Source organism: Camelus dromedarius, chromosome 1 (assembly GCF_036321535.1).
Source record: "Camelus dromedarius isolate mCamDro1 chromosome 1, mCamDro1.pat, whole genome shotgun sequence".
Taxonomy (NCBI): domain Eukaryota; kingdom Metazoa; phylum Chordata; class Mammalia; order Artiodactyla; family Camelidae; genus Camelus; species Camelus dromedarius.
This window is the reverse complement of record NC_087436.1, coordinates 107,329,577-107,352,924: the sequence shown is the minus strand read 5'-3', so window position 1 is coordinate 107,352,924 and position 23,348 is coordinate 107,329,577. Positions and strand designations below refer to the sequence as shown.

The 23,348-nt window shown below is 39.2% G+C and overlaps 1 protein-coding gene across 2 annotated transcripts in view; it reads left to right on the top strand.

Moving 5' to 3' along the window:
- The window catches only part of LOC105098359 (cytosolic beta-glucosidase), a 102,067-nt gene that overhangs the window by 41,966 nt on the left and 36,753 nt on the right, over nucleotides 1-23,348 (top strand). The window contains exons 3-5 of one of the 2 annotated variants that reach the window (XR_004131717.2): nucleotides 4,119-4,915; nucleotides 5,648-5,771; nucleotides 8,337-8,574. Coding sequence is in view for 1 of the 2 variants with exons in the window: in XM_010991046.3 (XP_010989348.1) it covers nucleotides 4,119-4,915; nucleotides 5,648-5,771 (921 nt within the window). In the remaining variant the exon portion in view is untranslated. The remainder of the gene's footprint in view (nucleotides 1-4,118; nucleotides 4,916-5,647; nucleotides 5,772-8,336; nucleotides 8,575-23,348) is intronic. The other variant, XM_010991046.3, reaches the window with a different exon arrangement.

Genomic DNA, 23,348 nt, shown 5'->3' with positions numbered 1-23,348 from the left:
GAATGCAATAAATGAAAGCTGTTGTTTTTATATTCAAAGCAAATAGAAGGAGTTGGCTATGAAAACCTTACACATACCAATCCCAAGATGATCCTGTACTGGTGATCTCTGGATAGTCCACTTTATAAAGGAGGAAATGTGGGCTTACAGAGGCCCAGGGGTGGTGGAATGCCCTTTTATTGAGAGAGAAAAGAAAAGCTTTATAAACTTTACTGAGTGCATTAGTTTTCCATTGTTGCTGCAACAAATTAGGACATGCTTGCTTGCTTAAAACAACACACATTATTACCTTAAATTTAGGTGGGTCAGCAGTCTGAGGTAAGTCTCTCCAGGATAAAACCACAGGACTTACAGGGCTGCATTTCTTTTTCAAAGGTCTAAAGGAGAGTCTGTCTCTTGGCTCATTCAGGTTGTTGGCAGAATTCAGTTTCTGGGGTTGTATGACTGACGTCTCCATTTCTTGGATGACTGTCAGCTAAGAACCATTTTCGGCTTCTGGAGGCCACCTGCTTTCCTTGGCTTGTGGCTCCCTTCTTCCATCTTCAAAGCCAGCAATAGTAGGTTGAGTCCCTTTTATGCTACCATCTCCTGTGTCTCTTTTGTTGTTGCATCTTTTCAACCCACTCTTCTGCCATCCCGTTTCACTTCTGAGGACTCACGTGGCTAGATTGGGCTCACCTGAGTAATCTAGAGAAATCTTTGCATCTCAGGATCCTTTACCTGAAGCACATCTGCAAAGTCCCTTTTGCTGTGTAAACTCATGTTCTTCCATGGCTCATGGATTACCACATGGAGATCTTGGTCATGGGGTGGGAGTACTTAGTATGTCCACCCAGGGAGTAACAGCATACAGATGGGTCTTCCAAATATGGGCTTGCTTGGAATGATTTCTATTTTGTTCCAGTTGCACAATAAGTGAACTGTTGTTAAAGTCACCCACTCTTCCAGACAGACAGACAGGCAACACAGGACCTTGCATAATTTGGCTTCTGCTTGCCTTGCTTACCACTCACTATTTTTATTCCTCTCCTGATGAGCTATACCCTCTCTTTAGAGTCAACTTGTAGTTCCTGGAAAGAGCCACTCTCTTCTAAGAGAATGCGTATGCAAGCAAACAATAGTCAGGCCATATATGACAATGAAAGTCTGATCCAAAGGGAAGCCCGGGAAGCCAGACCACAAGCTCTGCAGCAGCTGGTCCAGAATAGTCAGAACGTGGCCAGAAACGGCCAGCTTCTCTGTTTTTCTGCTCCTCTGCCTCCTGCTTTGAACTCAGGAACAACCAGAAAAAGCCAAGCATGCTCCCCAAACCAACTGCCTAGGATGCCCTGGTTCTAGTGAGCCCAACTCCGGCCTCCCTGTGCTAACAACAAGGTCAGAAGGTATCTGAGTCCTCCCCCTATTTTTTTATTATGAAGCTTTCCTTCTTCCCTGGCAGCCTTTGAGTATCTGCCAAATGCAATTGATGATGGCCGGCTCCTTGCTACAGCAAATGCTGTCTAAACAGACCATTCGCCTCTGGGTGGCCTTTATTTCCATTCCTCCTTTGGTCTTTGGCACATTTGTTTCCCCTTTTTCTCTTGCTGGATCACTCCTCCTTGCCTCACTTTCTATTCTTCTTTTTGAGTATCAGCTTGGATGTCACACTTGTGACAACAATAACTATAATAATTATTATTAGAATGATCACTAACTATGCCAAGAACTGTTCTAAGCCCGTTTGATTTATCAACTCCTTAAACTCTCACAAGAATTATTGAAATAGGTTTCTGTTATTGTGCACAGTTTACAGGCAGGTAGAGATAATTCAGAGAGATGAAGTAACTTGCCCGAGGTCACTGAGCTAGTAGGGAAGGGGCTGGGATGGAACTTTGGCAGCCTGTTACCATAGTTCACTTTTGAAATTATTATGCTCCACGGCATTCAGAATAGGTTTTCAATTGCCCTCAGTTTGGGATGGGGACTTCTCATCATATATTTCAATAGCATTCTGTACTTTATCTTTACTAATAGTACTGTATTATAACTGTCTATGAGTTTATATGTAGTCCCTACTAAAATTTATGGTTCTTTTTAGGACAAAGACAGTGTTTATCTTATGTTTATAAGTCTGGCATATAGTGGCTTCTCTATAAATGTGTATTTGAGGACTGAATACTTTAGTGAATGAATGAAACACATGCAAAAGTCTGAATTATTACATTTAAAATGGGAGGATACTAAGTTTAAAAAAAAAGAGATAAACAGACCCTACTCATTTGCAAACTTTGAGTGCAACACAATTCTACGTATGCATTTATAATTACTTTTCAGGAAACAACCTGTCAAAACAAAACAGCTTCTCCTTGGCTTAAGTTTTCTATACTCTTAGACATAAAATCATATGAAGTACTAATGTCAGCCTCTCCTCAGAATGTCTCTTCCAAGTTCAGAGTCATTTTTAGGTTGGACCCAACATCTTCTTTTCTTCTTCTTCTTTTTTTTTTTTCTACATTCATATATATGTATTTTTTTCAGATTCTTTCCCATTATATGTTATTACAATAAACTGAATATAGTTCCCTGTGCTATACAGCAGGTCCTTGTTTATCTATTTTATATATAGTAGTGTGTATCTGTTAATCCCAAACCCCTAATTTATCCCTCCCCACCCTTTCCCCTTTGGTAACCATAGTTTGTTTTTTATGTCCCAACCCAACATCTTGGCATTGGTTTCTAAGGCAGAACATTGCCAACTTAGTAACATTCTTCTGAACCCTGCCACATCCTAAAAACTCTCTCTCAAATGCAGTGCTGAGAGAGCCAGCTGAGAGCCAGGGGTGGCTGTATATTCCCATGGACTGTGTCAGAATTTAGGCCAAACTCCCCAACTCAGTGTTCCTTAATGTGCCAAGCCCCTAGCTCCCTGCCCTTGTAACCCACATCGTGGGACCAATGCTCAGCTCTCATTCACACTCATTGGGTCTCCTTTCCTAGAGACTGATGGGTCCAGAGAAGCTCGAAGGCAGTCACTGGGTTCAGTGTCTTTATATTTAATACCATTGAGATCTATTCATTTATTCAACCAATATTTATTGAGTATCTACTAAATTTCTGGTATTGTTTCAGAATTTGGAGGATCCAGAAGTAAATTAGACAGACAAAGCCCCAATTGTCATGGGGCTTGTATTCTAGTAGGGTTGAGAGACAAGACAAACATACAAACAAGCAGATGACATAATTTCAAGAAGTGTGCCGATGACATGAAGTTGTGTTGTAGCGACTTGCCCAAATGACTCCCTTTCAGAACAAACATCTTCCACAATTGTGTCATCCCCTCCCATTCCCCTCTCTGACCAGCTAGGCTTCCTTGGACGTCTCTGTGTTTCCCACTAACCTTTAATTGATTATAGGCAGGAAGTAATAAATCTTATTTGTTTTTAAGTTGAGAATTATGTTTTATTTGGGGCATTACTGAGGATTGTAAGTGAGGAAGGCAGCCTGTTACATAGCTTCTAGGGACGGTTCCCAATAGGTAAGGAAAAGAGTCAGGATATATAGGAGTTTTTGCTGAAAAAAACCATGTAGTCAAACATCGAAAGTTTATTGCTAATAACCAAAAAACCCCACCAAAAAACCCCCAGACACCTCTGTTTCTGGACTCTCTATTTTTCTTCTGTTGATCAATTCATCTCTTCCTTTACCAATACTACACAGTCTTGATTATTATAACTTTATAATAAGTCTTGAAGTCAGGTAGTGTCAGTCCTCCAACTTTGTTCTTCTCCTTCAATATTGTTTGCTGTTCTGGGTCATTTGCCTTTCTATGTAAACTTTAGAATCACTTTGTGAATTTTGTGTTACAGATTTACAGAAAAATGGAGTGGAAAGTAAAGAGAGTTCCCACATACTCCTTCATTCCCCCACCTACATTTTCTCCTATCATATCTTGCATTTCTTACAACTGATGGGCCAATATTGATCTGTTATTAGTAACTGAAGTACTTATTTTACATTAGAGTTGAGTAAGTCTTATTTTGATGGAAGTTATTTAGGAAATTATGATTCCTGATCCTTATGTATTATCAATATACTAAAAATAACTTTTCTTCTCATACTTTCTTTTGTTTTATTCCTAGGAATTGACTATTACAACAAGATCATTGATGATTTGTTAACAAATGGGGTTACACCCATCGTGACCCTCTACCACTTTGATTTGCCTCAGGCCTTAGAAGACCAAGGAGGTTGGTTGTCAGAGGCCATCATTGACTCCTTCGACAAATACGCCTGGTTTTGCTTCAGTACGTTTGGGGATCGAGTCAAGCACTGGATCACCATAAACGAGCCAAATATGTTGGCCCTGGTGGCGTATGAATTGGGTGCATTTCCTCCTGGTGTCCCTCAGGTTGGAACTAAAGTTTATCAGGCAGCTCATAATTTGATTAAAGCTCATGCCAGATCCTGGCACAGCTATGATTCCTTATTCCGAAAAGAGCAGAAGGGAATGGTGTCTTTATCAATTTTTGCTGGCTGGGTGGAACCAGCAGATCCGAACTCAGTGTCTGACCAGGAAGCTACTAAGAGAGCCATTGCTTTCCAATTGGATTTCTTTGCTAAACCCATATTTATTGATGGCGATTATCCTGAAGTTGTCAAGTCCCAGGTTGCCCTCATGAGTAAAAAGCAAGGCTATCCATCATCAAGGCTTCCAGAATTTACAGAAGAAGAGAAGAAAATGATCAGAGGCACTGCTGATTTCTTTGCTGTGCAATATTATACGACTCGTTTAGTTAAGTACCAGGAGAGCAAGAAAGGAGAACTGGGTTTTCTCCAGGATGCAGAGGTCAAGGTATTTCCAGACTCGTCTTGGATAAATTTGGACTGGGTCTACGTGGTGCCATGGGGAATACGTAAACTGCTGAAATACATTAAGGTAAATGCACAATTTGTTTGCATCCATGTGCCCCCAAACATGGGAAGACAGGCAATATGTCTGTGTGTGTAAGAACCTGAAAAAAAGAATGACTTTGGCAACAGCATATACACTTGTTGACCTGGGAAGAGAAGACTGTATTTAAGTTGATGAGGAGGAACTAGCTGATAAAGGGCTTCAAAACCATGATTGAAGTTAAGAGGCACTGTTAAATTCAGTTGTGGCTACAGTAGTGGCTTGGACATATTTTTTCAGGTTAGGGTTACAACTGTGATTACTAAAAGGCAAAATGGCTGGATCCTTTTCGGGTCTTTTTCACTCTGGATGGCATTAAGGTAGCTGTCATTAAAATTTTTAAGTTACCAGTTTTTAGGATGCCCACTGTTGGAAGATAGAGAGTGTGGTTGCTGGGGAGGCGGGTGGAGACCAGGGGGTTAAGGAGCAGTGACAACCAGCAGATGCTGACGGAAGAAAGATATTTCTGTCTTCTCATTATTGCAAGAGTCATTTGACTGTCTTCATGCATATTTGCACAGTTTTTCTTCTCCATTGTTAGTTATAAAAGGTCAGCATGTGGAAAATTAAGTTAATAGGGTCAGTGCAATTTGATGAAAACTAGTTTTGGGGTTGTAGCTTAGAGAAGATAGAGGGTAAATGCACCTGATTTTATGAGATTTTTTTTTTTTTAAAATTTACATCTGTTTGGAATAAAACTTCTGCTTCTTGTTCCAGGAAACGTATAATAACCCTGTAATTTACATCACTGAGAATGGGTTTCCCCTGGATGAGGCCCCATCTTTCGATGACACTCAGCGCTGGGAGTGTTTCAGACAGACATTTCAGGAACTGCTCAAAGGTGCCATGTGAATGATGAAAGATCAATTGTGCAAACTTAATATGATTTTCCCATGTGCCGATTTGCATTCAGCAAAGACCAATGATGTTGAAAGCTGAAATTCATGTAAATCAGTGTAAAGCCATGTAATTAAGAGAGAGAGGAGAAAAAAGCTGAGAATTTCAGCCTAGCTTCAACCTCCCGAAATTTAATCAAGTAAAAAGCGACTGTCTTCAGCATTTTGTGACTCCTGGGTGAAGGTGACATGAATAGGAGGAATGGTGGCTTTTGGGAGAGAACTTTAGTTATTACAAAAAGATCATGACTGACCAACTAGAGCAGGCTTATTTGCATATTTTAATATCCTAACTATCAAGAAATACATTGAGAGAATTCTTAAATGACCCAAATTAAGCATTCATGCAATAAACTTTAAAGGGGTATGTGTTTTCAATCAATGTATGTTTCATTTAAAACTGTAACCAAACAGCCTGGTTAGGAACTTTTTTTTTTTTTTTTTGTCGTATAGAATCTATGAATTTTGTCAAGACAGTATCATTATTCTGGTAACTCCTTTCCTCCCTTGGAATTCTTTTCATGTTTGAAAACAAACGTGAAGGAATAATCTTTAACTGGTAACACACATTTCTACACCAGTTAATATTAACTACCACTTGGAACACTGTTGCTTCATCAATTTAATTTCTCCTCCCTATAAAGGAATCATACCATGGCAACAAAATCCAATGCAAAATGAGACTTTCACTTGCTTTTTTTTTTTTTTTTTTTTTTTACCATGATAGGCACAGTTATTTCTCATCATTTTGTTTGAGAGGTCCTGGAATGATTCTTTCCAAAATAAATCAGTAATATACTGGAATCAGCCAGAAGGAATTCTGGAAAGTGACAAAAAAGTGATTTCTTTCCAAAACCTAAAATATATTGACTGAATCCCTCACCCAGGCCTGGAGTTTATTGGCAGAGGGTGATTGGATCCTTCCAGTTTGATCCAAGAAAAAGAATTCTTTTGTATTAGGCACAAAACAAGTTTTTCCTCTCTGTTGAAATTCCCCTTCTGATAAGAAAGAGAAATCTCTAGTTTTCTAAGACTCCTCCTCACTTCTCCCCGTAAATGACCCTATTCATAGTTAATACACTGGTGTTCCCATCTTCATTCTGAGAGACAAGCGAGCAAGTTACCATCATCAGATTTACGGACCCCATAGGGACCACAAATGACCTGCCCAAAATTGTTCTGTGTATTTTAGGGAAAAGAATGAAAAATAGGAATTGGCTTTTTTATTCCCAGCATGGGCTCTGTTTAGTGATAATATACAAGGACATTTCACTGCTCTTTGAAATCATACCAACTACTTTATAGAGTCCCTTAGCTCTTTAACACTAAAAACTCAGTGGTGGACCCACAAGCTAAAATCACTTAAAGACAGAAAAGTAACTGAAGGCGAGAGTAGAAAATGTGAGATTTGGGTTTCTAAGGGATAGGAGAGAATAGTAGGGTTAGGGACAAAATTCTGTTTTTGAACTTGTTGAATTTCTATTGTACTTTTGAATTGATGTAAAAAATATCATGCACATTAATTGTTCACAACATTACATTCTCTACTGATTCTTAACATTAGGTGATTTATATTCACTGTAATTAACACATAATATTGTATTTGTCTTGCTTTTTAAAAATATAGCCTTTCAAAATATGCAGACATCTACACATTGATACTTATATTAAGTGTATCCATTCTGGACTGGGTGGGGTGATAGCTGTTTTTCATATGCTGTTGTAGTGGACACTAATTATTTCATCTGTAGTAAAACTCTCTTTTCTAGTTACCCTTTTTTTCTATCAAATGCCCAGTTTCCCCTATCCTTAGGCTTGCAGACAATCGATTGGTCTAGATGTAGGCACATGACATGAGCTGGGCCAATCCCAGTTCTTTCCTGGGATTTAGAACTTGCACTAGTCAATTTGTTTGTCTCATATCGTGGCTTGGCAAGGGGATGTAACTTTGCCGGCCATTGGTGGCTATGCGTTGCCATGTAAAGCTTAGGAGTAGTGAGAGGGGAGCTGCAGGTGCCTCTAGGGAAATAGAGGCAAGTAGTGAGGAGACCTTCAGGGTGACACTTGCTCCTCTAATTCCAGTTTTCGTCAGACCCAGCTGTATGCGCATTCTTGAGAGATATTACTATTATTTGTAATTAAATGCACTTTCTGCTTCACCTGATTCCATTTCTATTGGATTTCAATCACTTGGAATGAAAAGTTTTAATGGATGCTGTCATCTCATTTCATTTTCAAAAGAGTGAGATGAGATCAGCACTCCTATTTTACAGATGGGAATACTGAGTTTCAAAGAGGCTAGGTCATTTGCCCCAGATCCACAAAGTAGCTAAGTAATATTTACTGGAACAAGGTAGAATGTGTATATTATTATTATTACTGCTACAACTAGTCCTATTTTTGTGTCTGTTTGGTAAGATCTGTGAGTCCACGGCTTTCTGACTCAAAGTGCTTGTTTGTCCCACCACATGGAAACTTTGTCTCACCTTTGGTGCTCTCGGCTTGCATAGATTCTTTGAAAGTGCTTCATGCTGCATCTGCAGGAGCTGACAGGTCCTCGGATGAAGCTAAGGCACCCCCATCCTGCCTCAAGTCAGAGGAAGAGAGCTGAAATCACTAATCGATTTCCTGAGACTCCTCCGAGGTAGAGCTGATCTTGATTGGCGAGAACTTTACCAGTAAGCAGCACCCTGTGAGCAATTCAGAATAACAGCAGGCCAAGGAAGACGCTGGTGGGAAGCGCCGCAGGTGAGAGCCCGCAGGAACCCGGGGAGTCAGGCGGATGATGGCTTTGTGATTCCCAGGAACAAAGCCTTCCCTCCAACAACACACATACAGACGGGCGCATAATGACACTAGAGTTGAATCAATGGTGTCTGCCTGGAGGTCTTACTAATCTCTTCAAGTAAAATCCCACAACAATGAATTGAGCAGTAAAAAGGAAGCTAATGTTTCGGTTTCCTTGTGGGAAAGGGGAAAAAAAAAAAAAGAGGAAAGATGTCATTTCAAGGAAAAAAAGATGCAGTGAATGCCTTTTTAATCATTGCATTATTCAAAAGCCTTTAAGTAGGTTGTGTTTTAATTAATGCAGCAATGGATAAGAGAAAAACAACGCAGTGGAGACACAAAAACTTGAAATAATATGTAACTGAGCTTGCATTCCAGCTCTGCAGGTAATTCAATGAGGGGACTTTGGCAAACTGGTCAACCTCCCAAACTCTCAGTTTGCTCATCTGTGAAAATGGGGTATCATGTTCCCTGGCAGCGCTGTGCAGATTTCATTTCATAATGATTGTGTTAAACACCCCTGGCAATATCTGGCACGTAGCTGGCCCTCAACCAATGGAGATTATTATTGTTACAAAATACACCCTCAAGAATATATTTATCACCCCAAGTTATTTTCCTTGTTATTGAAAAAATAGAATCCCAAACCTTCTTTTTTTAATTCCATCCCTCTCAAGTCTCTGAATTATGACAGCATATTCCACCTTGTCTGCAGTTTTCTCCATCATTCTTTTTGGGAAGCCTCTGTATGAGTGTGGTATCATTGGCCTACTGGCTACTTACGATTGAATCTTATAGAGGAGAAAGCCGCCAGGACCTGCCTCCATTCATTATTTCCACGGGAGAGGTTGCCTGATGAGGTGAAAAGTCAAATCATTGGTGGCAGAGACAACCGAGTAGCTGGACTTGCTCTGCCACGTGAATTTTTGTCTAAGTTCAGGAAGTGGTGATCTTCAAAGGGTTAAGCTCCTCTCCCATGATACGACTCTTTGTCAGAGTCATAAAATTGCCACCCGTCCTTGCTGCTCTGGAGCTAGCAGGCAAGTTTAAGTTCTTAGGGAAATACACAATAATCTGAAGGTTGCTGAGGGGGTGAGGAAGGGTGGGAAGCCAGGGGAGGCTGTTCCCCACGGGCCATACTTGAGGGTTCATACTGCTCCTCACCCAGACTGAGTATGCGCCTGCCTTTGCTCAGCCTGGAATGCCACAATCTTTTCCTTCTTCCTGGCTCAATCCTGTGCTTTGGAGTACAGGAACTAGCTTGAAGTCAGGCAAGACATGGGTTTGAAACCTGGTCCCGGCACTTACAAGTTTCATGATTTGGGGAAAAATCTTAAACACACAACACTTCAGCGATCTAATCTTTACAATGGGGATAATCAGAACCCCTGTCTTCTAAAGAATGGGGAAAAATGAATATGGTGATGCTTAGAGAGCCTCAATACGGAGTGTGGCACATGACGAAGGATTCTGTCAGTGATGCTAATTTTGGGGGGCATCTCTGAACCTTCGGAGAATTGGAGCTGTGTCTTTTGTATAATTATATCTTCAGCCCCAAGCACCGTTTCCGTCAGATAGTGGCTGTTCTGAGCATGTTTGTTGAATGTGATTGTGTCTATCAGAGAAGAGCTAGTCAATGGATAATGGGAAATAAATGATTAAATGATGGGGAGCTATATTTTCTTTCCCTCAAGAAATAGAACCTACACAGGGGAAAAAAAAAAAAAAAAGCAGCCTTCTGGAAAGTTTCTGAGCCAGCCCAACTTTCGAGTCAGATCCATGCCTGAGTTAGCCCAGCGGTAGATGATTGCAGAGAAGGTTTGTTAATGACCAGCTTTAGGCTTTTAATGACAAAACCCCTCAGCAAGATGTCATCGAAGTTATTGAAGACTTCACTGAAAGTGTTGAAGCTGATGCATTGTAACGAGAAGGTTATAAATCTTGCAGCTCGGGTATACCACCAAGACGAGATGCTGAGCGGAGAATCACCCTGCTGTTGTCTGTCAGCGTTCCCCCTCCCTCTCCTCTTCCGCTTCCCACGGAGAGCCAGCAAAGGAGAAATACATCCATTTCCCAAAGTCAGACCTGGCAGCCACCTGCCTATGTCAATTTCAGATCACAGAAGCCCGTTTAACTGGACCAAAGGTGTTAAGCACCTGTGTTTTTCTAAATGTGCATTGAAAAAGAATCCTAAGAATTAAGGAAAGATCTCAAAGGTTGACACACTGACCTTTTGGAAAAACTCGCCAATTAAAAATCTATTGCAAGCTCAAAACAGAGGCTCAGTTACCTGAATATAGAGTCCCACTCCAGATCTATTGTTTTATTGCTTTTCAGAGTAAACCTTTCTCAACTTAGCCCAGTGGAGCAGTTCATCCCGTAGCTCATGGAGAGCTCACAGCTTTGGGTATGCGTGGGGTGGGATGTCAGATTCACTTGGGACTGTTGCTGCTGGCTGGACTGGATGGCAGCTAGCAAAGAGGAGTCAAGGTCAGATTTGAGAAGGATGAATGAGATTTGAAGGCTTTGCACAAGAATTGTTAGTGTGTGCCAGTGTATAAGTTTGTGGAATTTGAAAAGTCATGAAGAAAATGATTTCTAATACGTTTGTATCTTAACAACCTACATACACAGACCACAGATAAACTCAGACAGCCAGAGTTTACACAGTTCACCTTAAACAGATATGCTAGATGACTTTCCTCTATTGCTTCTCCCCTACTTCTGTTCAGTGGCATACTCTCCTTTGTCTTCCATCCCCCATATGAAGTATGGCAGAGTGGAAAGTCTACAGGGTCTGGGGTGTGAAGGCTGAGTCCCATGTTCTGAGGGTGTGCTTTTGGGGAAGTTCTCTCTGCGTGTCAACTTCCTCACCTGTTCGGTGGGACTGATGCTCACTTCCATTCTGCCTAACCCAAAGTCAGCTATGAGAATAAAGTAATTAATATATTTGCATGACCTGAACACCTTAAAATGTTAACTGTGATTTTTGTGTTTGATATAATTGCTTTATACCTTAAGGACATCCATCACTCTGGCCAAAATACATAATCTGGATCTTAGTGTTCTCCACTGTGAAGAGAAGGGATTGGTGCTCATTATCCAGTCCTGTCAACTGCAGTTTTCAGATTCCATGGGTTTTATTTTCCTGCACATTTCTGAAGTGCTATGATGGTCAGTTTAGGGGGTTTAAAGAACATGTTCTATGATCAAGTGACTGGTGGAGTCACACACACACACACACACACACACACACACACACATTGTTGTAGTTGAGCTACTTCACCAGGCTTACCCAGGGGAGACGTGTTGATGTGATTAGGAAGATATAACATTTAGCAGGCACACCCTCTTAGAAACATAGAACCTGGTGCATCTGCTTCATGGGAACAGGTTTCATGGAGCTGTCCGTGTCAGAAAAAGCTCAATCATAATCAGAGAATCTATCCTTGTGCTTCCTGATTGGAAACCATTCTTTATTGTCTCTTTCCATAGCATTCTAGTGCACACTCTCTGCCCCTGCAGATGGACGTTCCTTTTGAGCTTCTTTTTAATTCAATCCCAACTGCTTTGAGGGGATAATGACTTAAGGTCCCCCATCACCCCAGGCCCAGTGAATTTTAAGACTGCTATACAGCCTTTAAAAAATTTTTTATTAGATGATTCCAAACTCACCCTCCATTTTTATGACAATCTGTCCAGTAGTTTTTTTGTGTAGAGCAGCAAACAGAAGTGCAATTCTATTTTTATAACTATAATAGAGACCTGTAAAATAAGGAAGTATAATTTATCTGAAAAAAATCTATTTTTTTAATATAAAGAGTGGATTCAATAGAATCTCGAAAAAGGGGAAAAGAAGGATTTGATAATTTTTTGATGAAACTGATGACAACATGTTGATTTGAAACATTTATATATTATAATATCATTACCACCTTAGTGTTAGCTAACACCTCTATTAAGTTACAGAACTAACATTTCCTTTTTTTTTTGGTGGTAGGAACAATTAAGATCTAGTCTCTTGGCATCTCTGAGGTTTGTAATACCTTATTGTTGACTATAATGACTGCATTGTGATTAGCATTAGCTGTCCAGAACTTACTTATCTATTTATTAGTCCCCAGTTTGTACCCTTAAACAATATCTCCTCCCACCCCCAACCTCTTGTAAACACCATTCTACTCTCACTTTTTACAAGTTTGACTTTTTTAGATTCTACATTTGAGTGATTTTGTACAATATTTGTATTTCTATGACTTCTCACTTAGCATAATGCCTTCAGGTTTCATCCATGGTGTTGCAAATGTCAGGATTTCCTTTTCTTTTTCTCATTGTAGAATAATAATCCATTGTGTGTGTGTGTGTGTGTGTGTATGTATATCTCACAACTTCATTATTATTCATTCATCTGTTGACCTGTTAATCATCTGTTGATGGACACTTAGGTTGTTTCCATATCTTAGTTATTGTGAATATTCCTGCAGTAAACACAAGAGTTCACATATCTCTTGGCTGTCATCAAGAAGACAGGAGATAAGTGCTGGGAGGATTTGGGGGTAAGAGGACTCTTGTACACTATTGATAGGAATGCAAATTGTTTTAGCCACCATGGAAAACAATATAGAGGTTTCTTGAAAAATTAACAATAGAACTACCATATGATCCAGCAATTCTACTTCTGGGTATATATCCAAAGGAAATGGAAACAGGAGTTTGAAGAGATAATGACTTTTGTTCACCTGTTCCAGGAGGGAGCAATGCTGGAATATTCAGGTGTTGAGAGGACTATTGGAATAGTCCTCTCAATAGGGAGGGTGATGTCTCGGGTTTTCCCCCGGGGCTCAGCTGAAGTGTTCCTCACTTGAGTGTCTGCCTACATTAGCTGTTATTTCCTGATCTCCAAAATAACCTGACACCACCTGGCCTCTTAGTTATCTAAGAACTTGCTTTGAAACAAGGCTACTAGAATTGATCTTAATGTGATTGGCAGGGGGTGCCTGGATAACTGTGTTGAGAAGGATTCTGTCGGACAGCTGAGGGCTCAGGAGAGAAGGGGGAGAAGAGGATGGCCAGGGGTTAGCCTTCACTACTCAAGAAACTCAGGAAACTTTTGGAAAAGGATATTCCCCACTATACATGATTACACTGACATTACATCTCGTAAGTCAAAGACTTGTGAGTTCATCAGTAGGGATTAGCTCTGGGTGCACTAAAGAAAAAATGCCTCTGGATTTGCAGTGTTGATAATTAGACCTTAAGCCATGTTCATCTCACCAGTTCTATGGCCTTCCTCTCTATGGTCTTATCTTCCCTACTTATAACTTCAACATTACTTAGGGTGGACATTCACTCTACAGTGATATAAATACTGTTTCTAACAGCTTTCCCAGGCTTGTAATTGGGTAAATTACTGGTTAACTACATCCTAGATTATTTTTTCAATAGTGAGGCTGACACTGTATAGAAGAAAATCAACAATATTATGAATAAAACATTAAAAATAGATGCCATCACTGCTCGTGGGATCCTTGCACAACTGTGGCCCTGTCACAATTCAGTTCTTGTTGAGTAAGACAATTGAATAGATGGAACTTGAGACACACTTTGATTCTTGATATTCCTTGAAAGGAAGTGAGAAAACCATTTTAGGAGAAAATGGAAGTTATTAAAATGTATAAGCACTCATAAGCAGGAACAATGTGTAGTAAGATTTTATTCCCCATTTTTTACAGACAAAATTCTGACTACAATGCAGTTTTGGAGTTTCAAGCTCTATACTTAGCATTCAGTAAGTGCTCAGTAAATGTTTAATGGGTGACTGGGAGATCTGAGTCTAGATGGGCAGGAAAACGGAATTTCTCCCAGGAATTTCAATGAAATATTAGATTTATAACACCACTTTGCTTTTTAAAATTTTTTAAATAAATGGTAGATTATTTTTACTTATTTTGAGAGCAATTTTTATGCATCAGTATTATGCATGGTTGTTAAACTTGGGTTTGCTTTGCCAATAATTGAAATCTGCACTGAAGTGTTTTAACCTTCTTTCTAAATATGCACTTAACCTCTCTGTGCCTCAGTTTCTTCATTTAAAAAATAAAAAGGTTAAACTAGTTATTCTTTTGGGATCCTTCCAGTTTAAGAATTATGTGACGCTTTAAATATTCTTTCTAGGCAGGTATGTCAAGGATCATATTTTATTAGAACTCTTGATAATTTCTTAGGCTATAAAATTAAATCTAAGGAATTATAATTAATAGTCTTCTTTAAAAAAAAAAAACTTTCTTCATTCTTCTTATCCAGCCACTTAATTTGAAATGCGAACACCTTTTTAACCCGGACGTAAAATTAGACCTTGCTCTTCAATGAACTGTTCCTATTGATATTGATTCAGTTTCCAGGTAACATTTTCTTGACCTTCAATCTGGGTGTTTCCTCTTTGATTCATTCATATTGAAAATGAATCTTACTTTTTTTTTTTTCCCCTGAGAAAGTTATGCCTTGGAGTTCCAAGTCAGAAGGGTCACCTCAGATTCAAGTTTAACAAAGTTACTGTGGAGGGAATAAAATCTCAGAGAGGAAGTTGAGTGAACAAATCAGTTCAAAACATTAGAGTAAAATTCCAACTGAACAATTTCACCACAGTTACAATCACGAGCAGTGAAATCACCTTTCAAAACACGATCATGGCAAGCACCACCTAATCTATCAAGTTTTAAGACAGTAAAGTATGATTCTCAAGCTTCGCTATCAACACATAATTCAATTCAGTTAGGCAGTGCAGTAATTTTAACTTTTCTTAAATTTACCTTGAGCACGAAACTTTTGTCTCTGGGCAGGATCCTGAATTAGAAGGAGGGATAAAATTTCAGAATTACCTTCCTGCCATAATTCTGTGTAGAGACTTCATGTATGGGAAACCTATTTTTCTATTCTGAACTTTTGAGCAGAGACTTAACTCCAATCAGGACTCCTTTTATCTCCAGTTACTGTTTAAGTAGCATTTTCTTCAATACAATGAAAATATCAGCCAGGTGTTAGAGATGAAACTAGTTTCTTTTGCAATAGAAAGTAATTCTTTAGGCTTATCTGGAACTGCTGTGTGCAGAGGAGGAGGGGGAAGGCCAGTCTCTTTGACGAGGGTCGTCTCAGAACTGCAAAGTCCCTGTGTGTGAATGAGATTAGCTAATGAAACAGTACGGTGGCCTGAGATGATTCTGTGCCCTTCTAAAGTTCAGCTGCGTTTCCCCGTTGTTTGTGAAGTTCCATTATAGGAATCACTGCCTGCTTTAAAGATTAGTGAAACCATGATGGGTGGAGGAAGAAAAGGCATCTGAGCCTTGAAGAATTCTAATTGGCATTTGTGAGCAGGTGAACAAGAAGCCACAAGTGTCTCAGGTGAAATCATGAGTGAGTTTGGGACTAAAGAGTAGATGATGGAAGAAGAATTGTATCACATCTGTTCATGAGATAACTTCTTTCTCCCCTAATAAGTGGAATTTATTGATTTTATAGATGTAAACCAGCCTAAAATCTTAAATAATTTTAAATGACTGTGTTCTTTTACCAGCAATAGGCAAGTCAGATATGTTTTAGAGTTTAAAATAAGTGGAAGAACACAACAGTTAGATCATTGAATAAAATATGAGCAAATTAATGCGTATTAAGTATATACATTTGCTGGTAAATTATTTCGTTATGTGGCTGGGGCTGTGCTTACTTAGTGTCTTAAAATATTTTCTTCCAAAGATGTTCAGGCTATGTTCTTGACCCTTTGAATGAGCAGTTGGCCTTTTGTTTAAAAAAAAAAAAAATTTCGTGGCTAAAGTTTTCTGCTCTCATGAATACATGGTTGCAAGAACGGCTCTGAAAACTTCTTCAGCACGTCTGGAAAAACAAACAGTATGACGCACCGACTCTGTGTAAGTTTTATACAGACAGGCAGCAAATTTTCTGAGTACTTTTACATAGCAAGGATTTGCTTGTTTGGCATAGTGCAAGAGCCTATTCCTTAAAGATACAGTTCTGCCTTCAAAATCTGGCTCTGACACCCTTCTGTGTTGTATAACCTTGGACAAGTTATTCTAACTCAATGAATATCAGTTCATCATCTGTCAAGTTTTATTTCTGGTGAGGATTAATGATATCCTTCATATCCTAGCAAAATGCCTGGCACAATAAATCCCCCAAAATGATAACGAATGCAGTGAATTCTTTGTTACCCAGCATCTATTAACCAGGATTTTAGAAAAACTGTGACTTCCTGCACAGTCATCAAGCACTGATAATTTATGCTTCTCCTGATGACCCTGAAATGCATTCTGAATAATTAGAGAAAGATTAAATTATAATCAGTTTAGTTTCAGTGTTAAGTGTATTTTAATTTATTCTCATTCTTTAAAAATTTGTAATCCTTCTGCATGTGGTAACAATTAACAAAAAATATTTGATTAGCTGGAGCACTCCGTTTCCTGACTTTCTGACTAATAGAGAGTCTGTTGCATATTGCTGGAATCCAAGCTCTGCCCTGTGGATCAACTGGGCATTGGCTTTGTGGGTTCACTTCACACTGGTATTATATTCACTCTTGGAGCCAACGTGTTGACTTTATTGGCTGATGGAAATTCTGGAATTAATCTTTAAATATTCTTAAACAATATCCTGAGTCTATACAAGGCCCTCTGCATATTTTTGTTCACAAGGTCGTAATGCTGGTCATCCAGTCTGATTTTGTGCAGATGAGTAACTAAATCTTCTAACCCTGAGAGTTGTCTCTTCTTTTCTTGTGGATTTCTAGAGATGGACATCTCGACTGGCATCAGTAATCCATCTATCTTGGTGTTTCATCAGCCTTTACTCTTATCCAATCATGTTTTCGATTTCTCTTCACTGGGCTTTTTAGGCTGTATAACCTTCCTAATGGAACTTCACTGTGCGTTTAATCATTTCTGTGATTCTTCTTTGAATTTTCCACATTTTTTTCCATTTGTCTCTTCCCTCACATAACATCATAGGCTGCTTTAAAAGATGGCTTAACAGCTGACTTGTGTTAGAAATAAAGACTTTAAAAATTTTTCCGTATTGTTGTTTCTTTGTGGTCTCAGTTAGTAAGGTAGGATCCTATTCAGGCAAGCAGATGATTTTAGTGGTTTAATTGAGCACCATCAGACACAGTAGTCATCTGTCCTCCTCTGTCTGGCCTCATTCTGCCTCCCCTTAAATCTCTGCCTCACCCTGAAATCTCCCCTTCCAACCCACAGTCTTCTCTTCCATAATATCTTCACATCCCAGTTGGCATCCCCAGTACTTAGTGAGTGCAATGGTGGCTGCAGAAGGAGGCTGACCGTTTCCTTTAAAGAGGGAGCAAGGACAGGGCAGCTGGTGAACAGTTAATTTTGCTTCTCAGGGATCAGGCAACTCTTGGTCCTGGTATGAAGCCAGGATTGGGTAGGGTGCTCTTGTCAAAATGTGAGGCCTTTCTCGGTGATGTCTGGGTTCATGCTCCTGGCCAGAAAGCAGCAGCTAGCACTCTACTGTAACCCTGTGATGTCTCTGAAACTAAACTCACTAGGTAGCCATAGTTCAGTTGATAAAGTAATTGCCTATTACTACTACTGTGTGTCATTTCACCCCAAAGTGATTCTTCTCATTATATAGACATATATTAGAAGCCAGCCACTCAGTGGTAATCTTATCACTGTTTCTTTAGCTATAGCAAACCCATGTCTGTTTGACTATTGCAAACATGTTTCATGTTTGACAGACCACACTTACATTATGGGGCTATGTTGAATATTCTGGGAAACATGATTTTGAACTTTGATATATTACAACAGTCAATTGCAGTGTTTTATTGAGTAGGCGTCTTTAAGAAAGTGTGACATTTTCCTAAGTATAGCAGCAGATCTCCTTGGCAGAACAAATGAATTTATGTTAACGTAAAATGTTATAACTTAACAATGTTCACAAAAATGAAGTTAAAATATCTTCACTAGCTTTCTGTACCAATACATTATTAGTCACAGAAATGTCATGTTGAATATTTGTATTGGTCAGTAGTTGAAGGAAGCTTATATGACGTTTCTTATTCTTTACCTTAAAATCTTGCTGTTGAGGCGTAATTGACATGTAATGTTATGTTAGTTTCAGGGGTACAATATAATGATTCAGTATTTGTATATATTGTGAAATGATTCCCCCAAATAAGTCCAAGTTATTTTTTTTTTAACTTTTGACATTCCTGATCCTGGATTCTCTTATAAATATGGATAACTGCATTCAAGCCAAGTCATTTATTGCTTTCCTTTTATTTAAGGGAGATTCACCTTTAAAAAAATCATCTTTGTTTTGCATTTCTATCTTTAAAAATATTTTTTTGAATAACACAAACACTTAAAGCTCTGTCATTCAGAATAATGGTAGGGAGGATAGTTAAATGCCAGTGTAACTTGTGGAGAGGTATTCATTTTAGTCAGTTTTTGAAGATGGTCCATTTTATTACATTCAGGTTCTTGATGAAAAGAAATATCAGTTAGTAAGCCAGAACCAGGAGGGTAGGGAGAATGCAAGTGTCCTGACCTTGGATGTTGACAGAAAGCTTGAAAACTGGTGCATAGCTCTCTGGCATCTGGGTCCAAAGAGCTGCACCATTCGTTACATCAGTAGCGCTCAGAGTATGCACTGTGGAGCCTTGGGTTCTGCAGAGAGATCTTTGGGGACTGTTACATTGCATAGAGAGAAGGTGAGAAATCAGGGCTCCGGGGCACCTCAGCTTTCATTGGTTGTTTGTATTAGGAATCCATAAAAATTTTCATTTGAAAGCAAGACTCTGTTGCTAAAAAAAGAAAAATTGGAAAGCCACTGAATAATAGAGATCTCATTATCAGAGGGGAAAAGACATAGTAGCTCCTTTGGGGAAATGAAACTTCACTTCCTTTCTCCTTCACTTAAAAAAATGTTTTTCAGACATACAAAAAAATGTAGGTACCCACATAACTGTGACCCAGATTTAACAAATGTTAATATTTTGCCACATATATTTTACATTAAAAAGAAATAAAATACTATTGACCCAGATGGAACCCCTTTGTGCCCTTCCCAAATCTCCTTTCTTCCTTCCCTCACCTGGGATGACTCTGATCCTGAAAATGATGTGTATCAACTTGTGCACTAGCTGTGCATTTTGCTACAAAGTACAGACACCCATAACCTATTTATACATTGTTTTGTGTATCTTACTATTTATATCAATGGTATCGCACTCTGCATAGCTGTTTTCAACATTACATTCTTTAAGATTTATCCATGTTGATACTTCTAGATTTAATTCATTTTTTAATGGATCTGTGGTATGCTGATATGTGACCAGACCACATTTATTTATCCATTCTCTTGCTGATAGACCTTTGGGGTCCAAATGACAGACTTTTTTTTTACACTTTTACAAACAGCACTGCACTGAATATCCTTGAGTAGCTCAGATGTTGGAAAGGCATTTCCTACATGGGAGTTTATAAAACAGCCACACAGTTAGTCCATCCAGGGCCTTTGTACCATTTACAGTGAGACTCCCTTTCCTCAGAACACTGCGTTTTCTGTAAAATGGTCCCAAAGTCTAAACAAATCTACAATGGCTTTATGTCAAGGGTGTTCCCTAGAGCCGTGCAAAGCACGACCTGTGTAATCATAAGCAGCAGTCCTGTATGTAGGGGGTGATGTAAGTGTGAAAACCTGTAGGCTAAATAGACTTTGGGTGAGTAAGTGTGTTTAACAGCTTGGCAACTGTAATCCGAATAGAAGATTTATGCTCAGTATTTACTGGATGCTTTTCTAGCTAAGAGCAGAGGCTGGGGGAAATTGTACCTTCTTTGGAGAGAATATGTTGCAAACAGAGAACACAGAAGGATGTAAAAGGCTTTTGCTTTCTCCAGGTCATGGAAGTTTGGTGGCAGGGCCAAGTGATAACCGTGTGGAGGCATTATCCGTATTTCCCCCTTTCCAGAATACTGCCCTCAAGCCCCTTCTATGTAGACACATGGACAGTGCAGCCTCTCCCTGGCTTCATTTGCTAACTCAACAGTGTGCTACCAAGGAAAGCTAGTTGAGCAGGGAAGGCATATCCACCCTTGCTCTGGGAAAGGAAGTTTGAATTGTATTGGGCTGAGAACCGAGCTGTGAACCTCTCACTGGGGCTGGTGCTACAATTGTCAATACATTGAAATGTGTTCATCTAAAGTTCCTTTGGTCCTCAGTAGGTGGCTTTGCCTGGAAAGGAAAGCAATCCCACAGCAGGCAGTGCAATGTGTCCTCTATTATTGATGGGAGCTTAGTAGGGGAGGAATTCTGCCCTGCTTTGCAAATCCTGAAAGCAGATTACTTGTTTTGCAAAGCCCTTGTAATCAGATATTGCTACAAGACAGTGGAGAAGGAAACTCCTAGGTATCTAAAGTTTCTTTCTTCTTGACCCTGCCCAAGGCAACATTATTTAACCAATGCTTGGGGTAAAGAGTTGAGGGAATGCGTTTCAAATTTGCAGATGACGAAAAGCTCGTTTGGAGAGAGCAAAAACATACTTTCTGCTACTTTGATGATGGTTTGTGCATTTTCATCAAATAGGTCTTAGCTTAAATTTCACCTTCGCACAGAGACGTTCCCTGTGGTTCTAATATATGGCCTCCATTTCCAATCAATTTTTACTTTTTTTTTTTTAAATCTGAAGTTGTATTTCTTGGTTGTTTACTGATTTTCTTGACACATCTTCATATGCTATAAGCTTTAGGAGAGAAGGGACCATGTTTCTCTGCTTGTATTTGGTGCCTCAGGATATAGAATAGTTCCTGGAACATGATAGGAACTTAATACATTTTTGTTGATTGGAAGAAAATTGTGGCAGTCATCAAAAATATTAGGCAATAAAGTGACATGATCAGATGCCTGGTTTAGAAATGAAACTTGGAATGAGTCAAACTAGAAGCTTGATAGAAACTGTTGAATATACTCTACGAAAGCAAACACATATGTTTTAGTCATTTACAGTTTTGCCTTACTTGCATTCGCAGTGTCACATCTCATGATTATAAGATGGAAGAGCATCACTCTCAGTTTATATCTGGAATGTTATCTCTTGTCTGTGACACTGTTAAGCATTAACGTTAATATTAACAATCTAAATCATACCCAGAAGAGAAAGTCCAGGATAACCTCATATAGGGAGAGCTCTTTAACAATTTTATTAAAATTTAACAAATATAACAATTTATTCAGATTGTTAAAGAGATATCATGTAAAAGACTACAAAGACTCATTTTGTGTTGTTGGAGAGGGCAGAGCTCAGGCCAGTGGGGAGCCAGGCCATGAAAGTAAGTTTCAGTTCAAAGTCAGACAGAGTTTTCTAACAATTAGTGGGGCTGAGTAAGGGAATGGATGTCCTCAGGAGATCATTAGATATCTGTCAATAGATGATGTGGAAGCAGATGCCAGATGCCCATCTGTCAAAGATGCCATTGAGAGGATGTCTGCCCCATATGGGACGGTCATTCCACAAGTGTGTGCAATCACCTAATATTTATTGAGTACCTATAGTGTGCCTGCTTCCGTGGGGGATACAGAAATATGTAAGGCACAGCTGCTGTCTGGACATGATCACCTTCCAGTCCTGAACTCTGTGACTCTCAGGGAGTTTTAGCCAAAACCTTAATATGATTCTCACAAATTCCACATTAGAGCAGTTGGAAGTTATGAGGTCTCAAAACACCGCCAACGCACCAGTAATACTTACCCTTACGCCCAGCCAGGAAGAACATGGCTCAGAATACCACTTCACAGCCGAGTACTACTTTTGTTCCTCAATTTAAGCTCTGGCTTTGCCTTTTTCTTTTTTAATTGAAGTGCATTTGACACATAACATTGTGCAAATTTAATGTGTAAAACATGTTGATTTGATGCATTTATATATTGTAATACAATTGCTATTGTAGTGATAATTAGCTCCCCTATCACCTCACATAACAATTTCTTTTTAGTTTTTGGAACAATTAAAATCTAGTAGCTTTGCTTTCGTGACATGAAATATTATAGCATATAAAAAGTTGGTTTCTTTTCTTTGGTTCACTTCTCTTCTGGTCTTTAAAGTTAATATGAATTCTGAGCTCAGGATGATGTGTGTTGGTTTTCTTTAATCAAACTCTGTCGAGATAAATATTTTTGCATTAGAATTGGATCTCAGTGATTCTCATTGATGATAAAAACATGAATTATAAAGTAGAGACTTTCTGGAATTATAAGTAAGCACGCTTAATTCTTTAAAGTCAAGTCTGCCCCGATCAATCACAACGTGTTTGACTTGGAAACCTCCTTCAGTGCACGAGAGACGTTAATAAATAAATGGATGAAACAGTTTTGGTGGTTATATTTGTATGTCTTATTATAAAGCTAAAATTTCGGTCTCTGGGTTATACCAAAGACACGGCCTTGGCTGTTGCCTGGATCTGGCCTTTCTGCCTTCACACACTTCAGAAAGGAGTGTAAAGGGTCTCGTTAATGTGTTTCCTGCAGTCACTGAGCCACGTGCTCTCACAGTGACCTGAGAGATTGATATGCTTCCTTAGGCAACTTACCATGACCCTGGGAGCCACTTTGACCCTGAGTTGATTGTAGCCCCAGTATTTAATGCATGCTTTCATAATTGCATTAGCAAATATGCAAGATACTTGGGCAGTCTATAAAAATATTCCTTT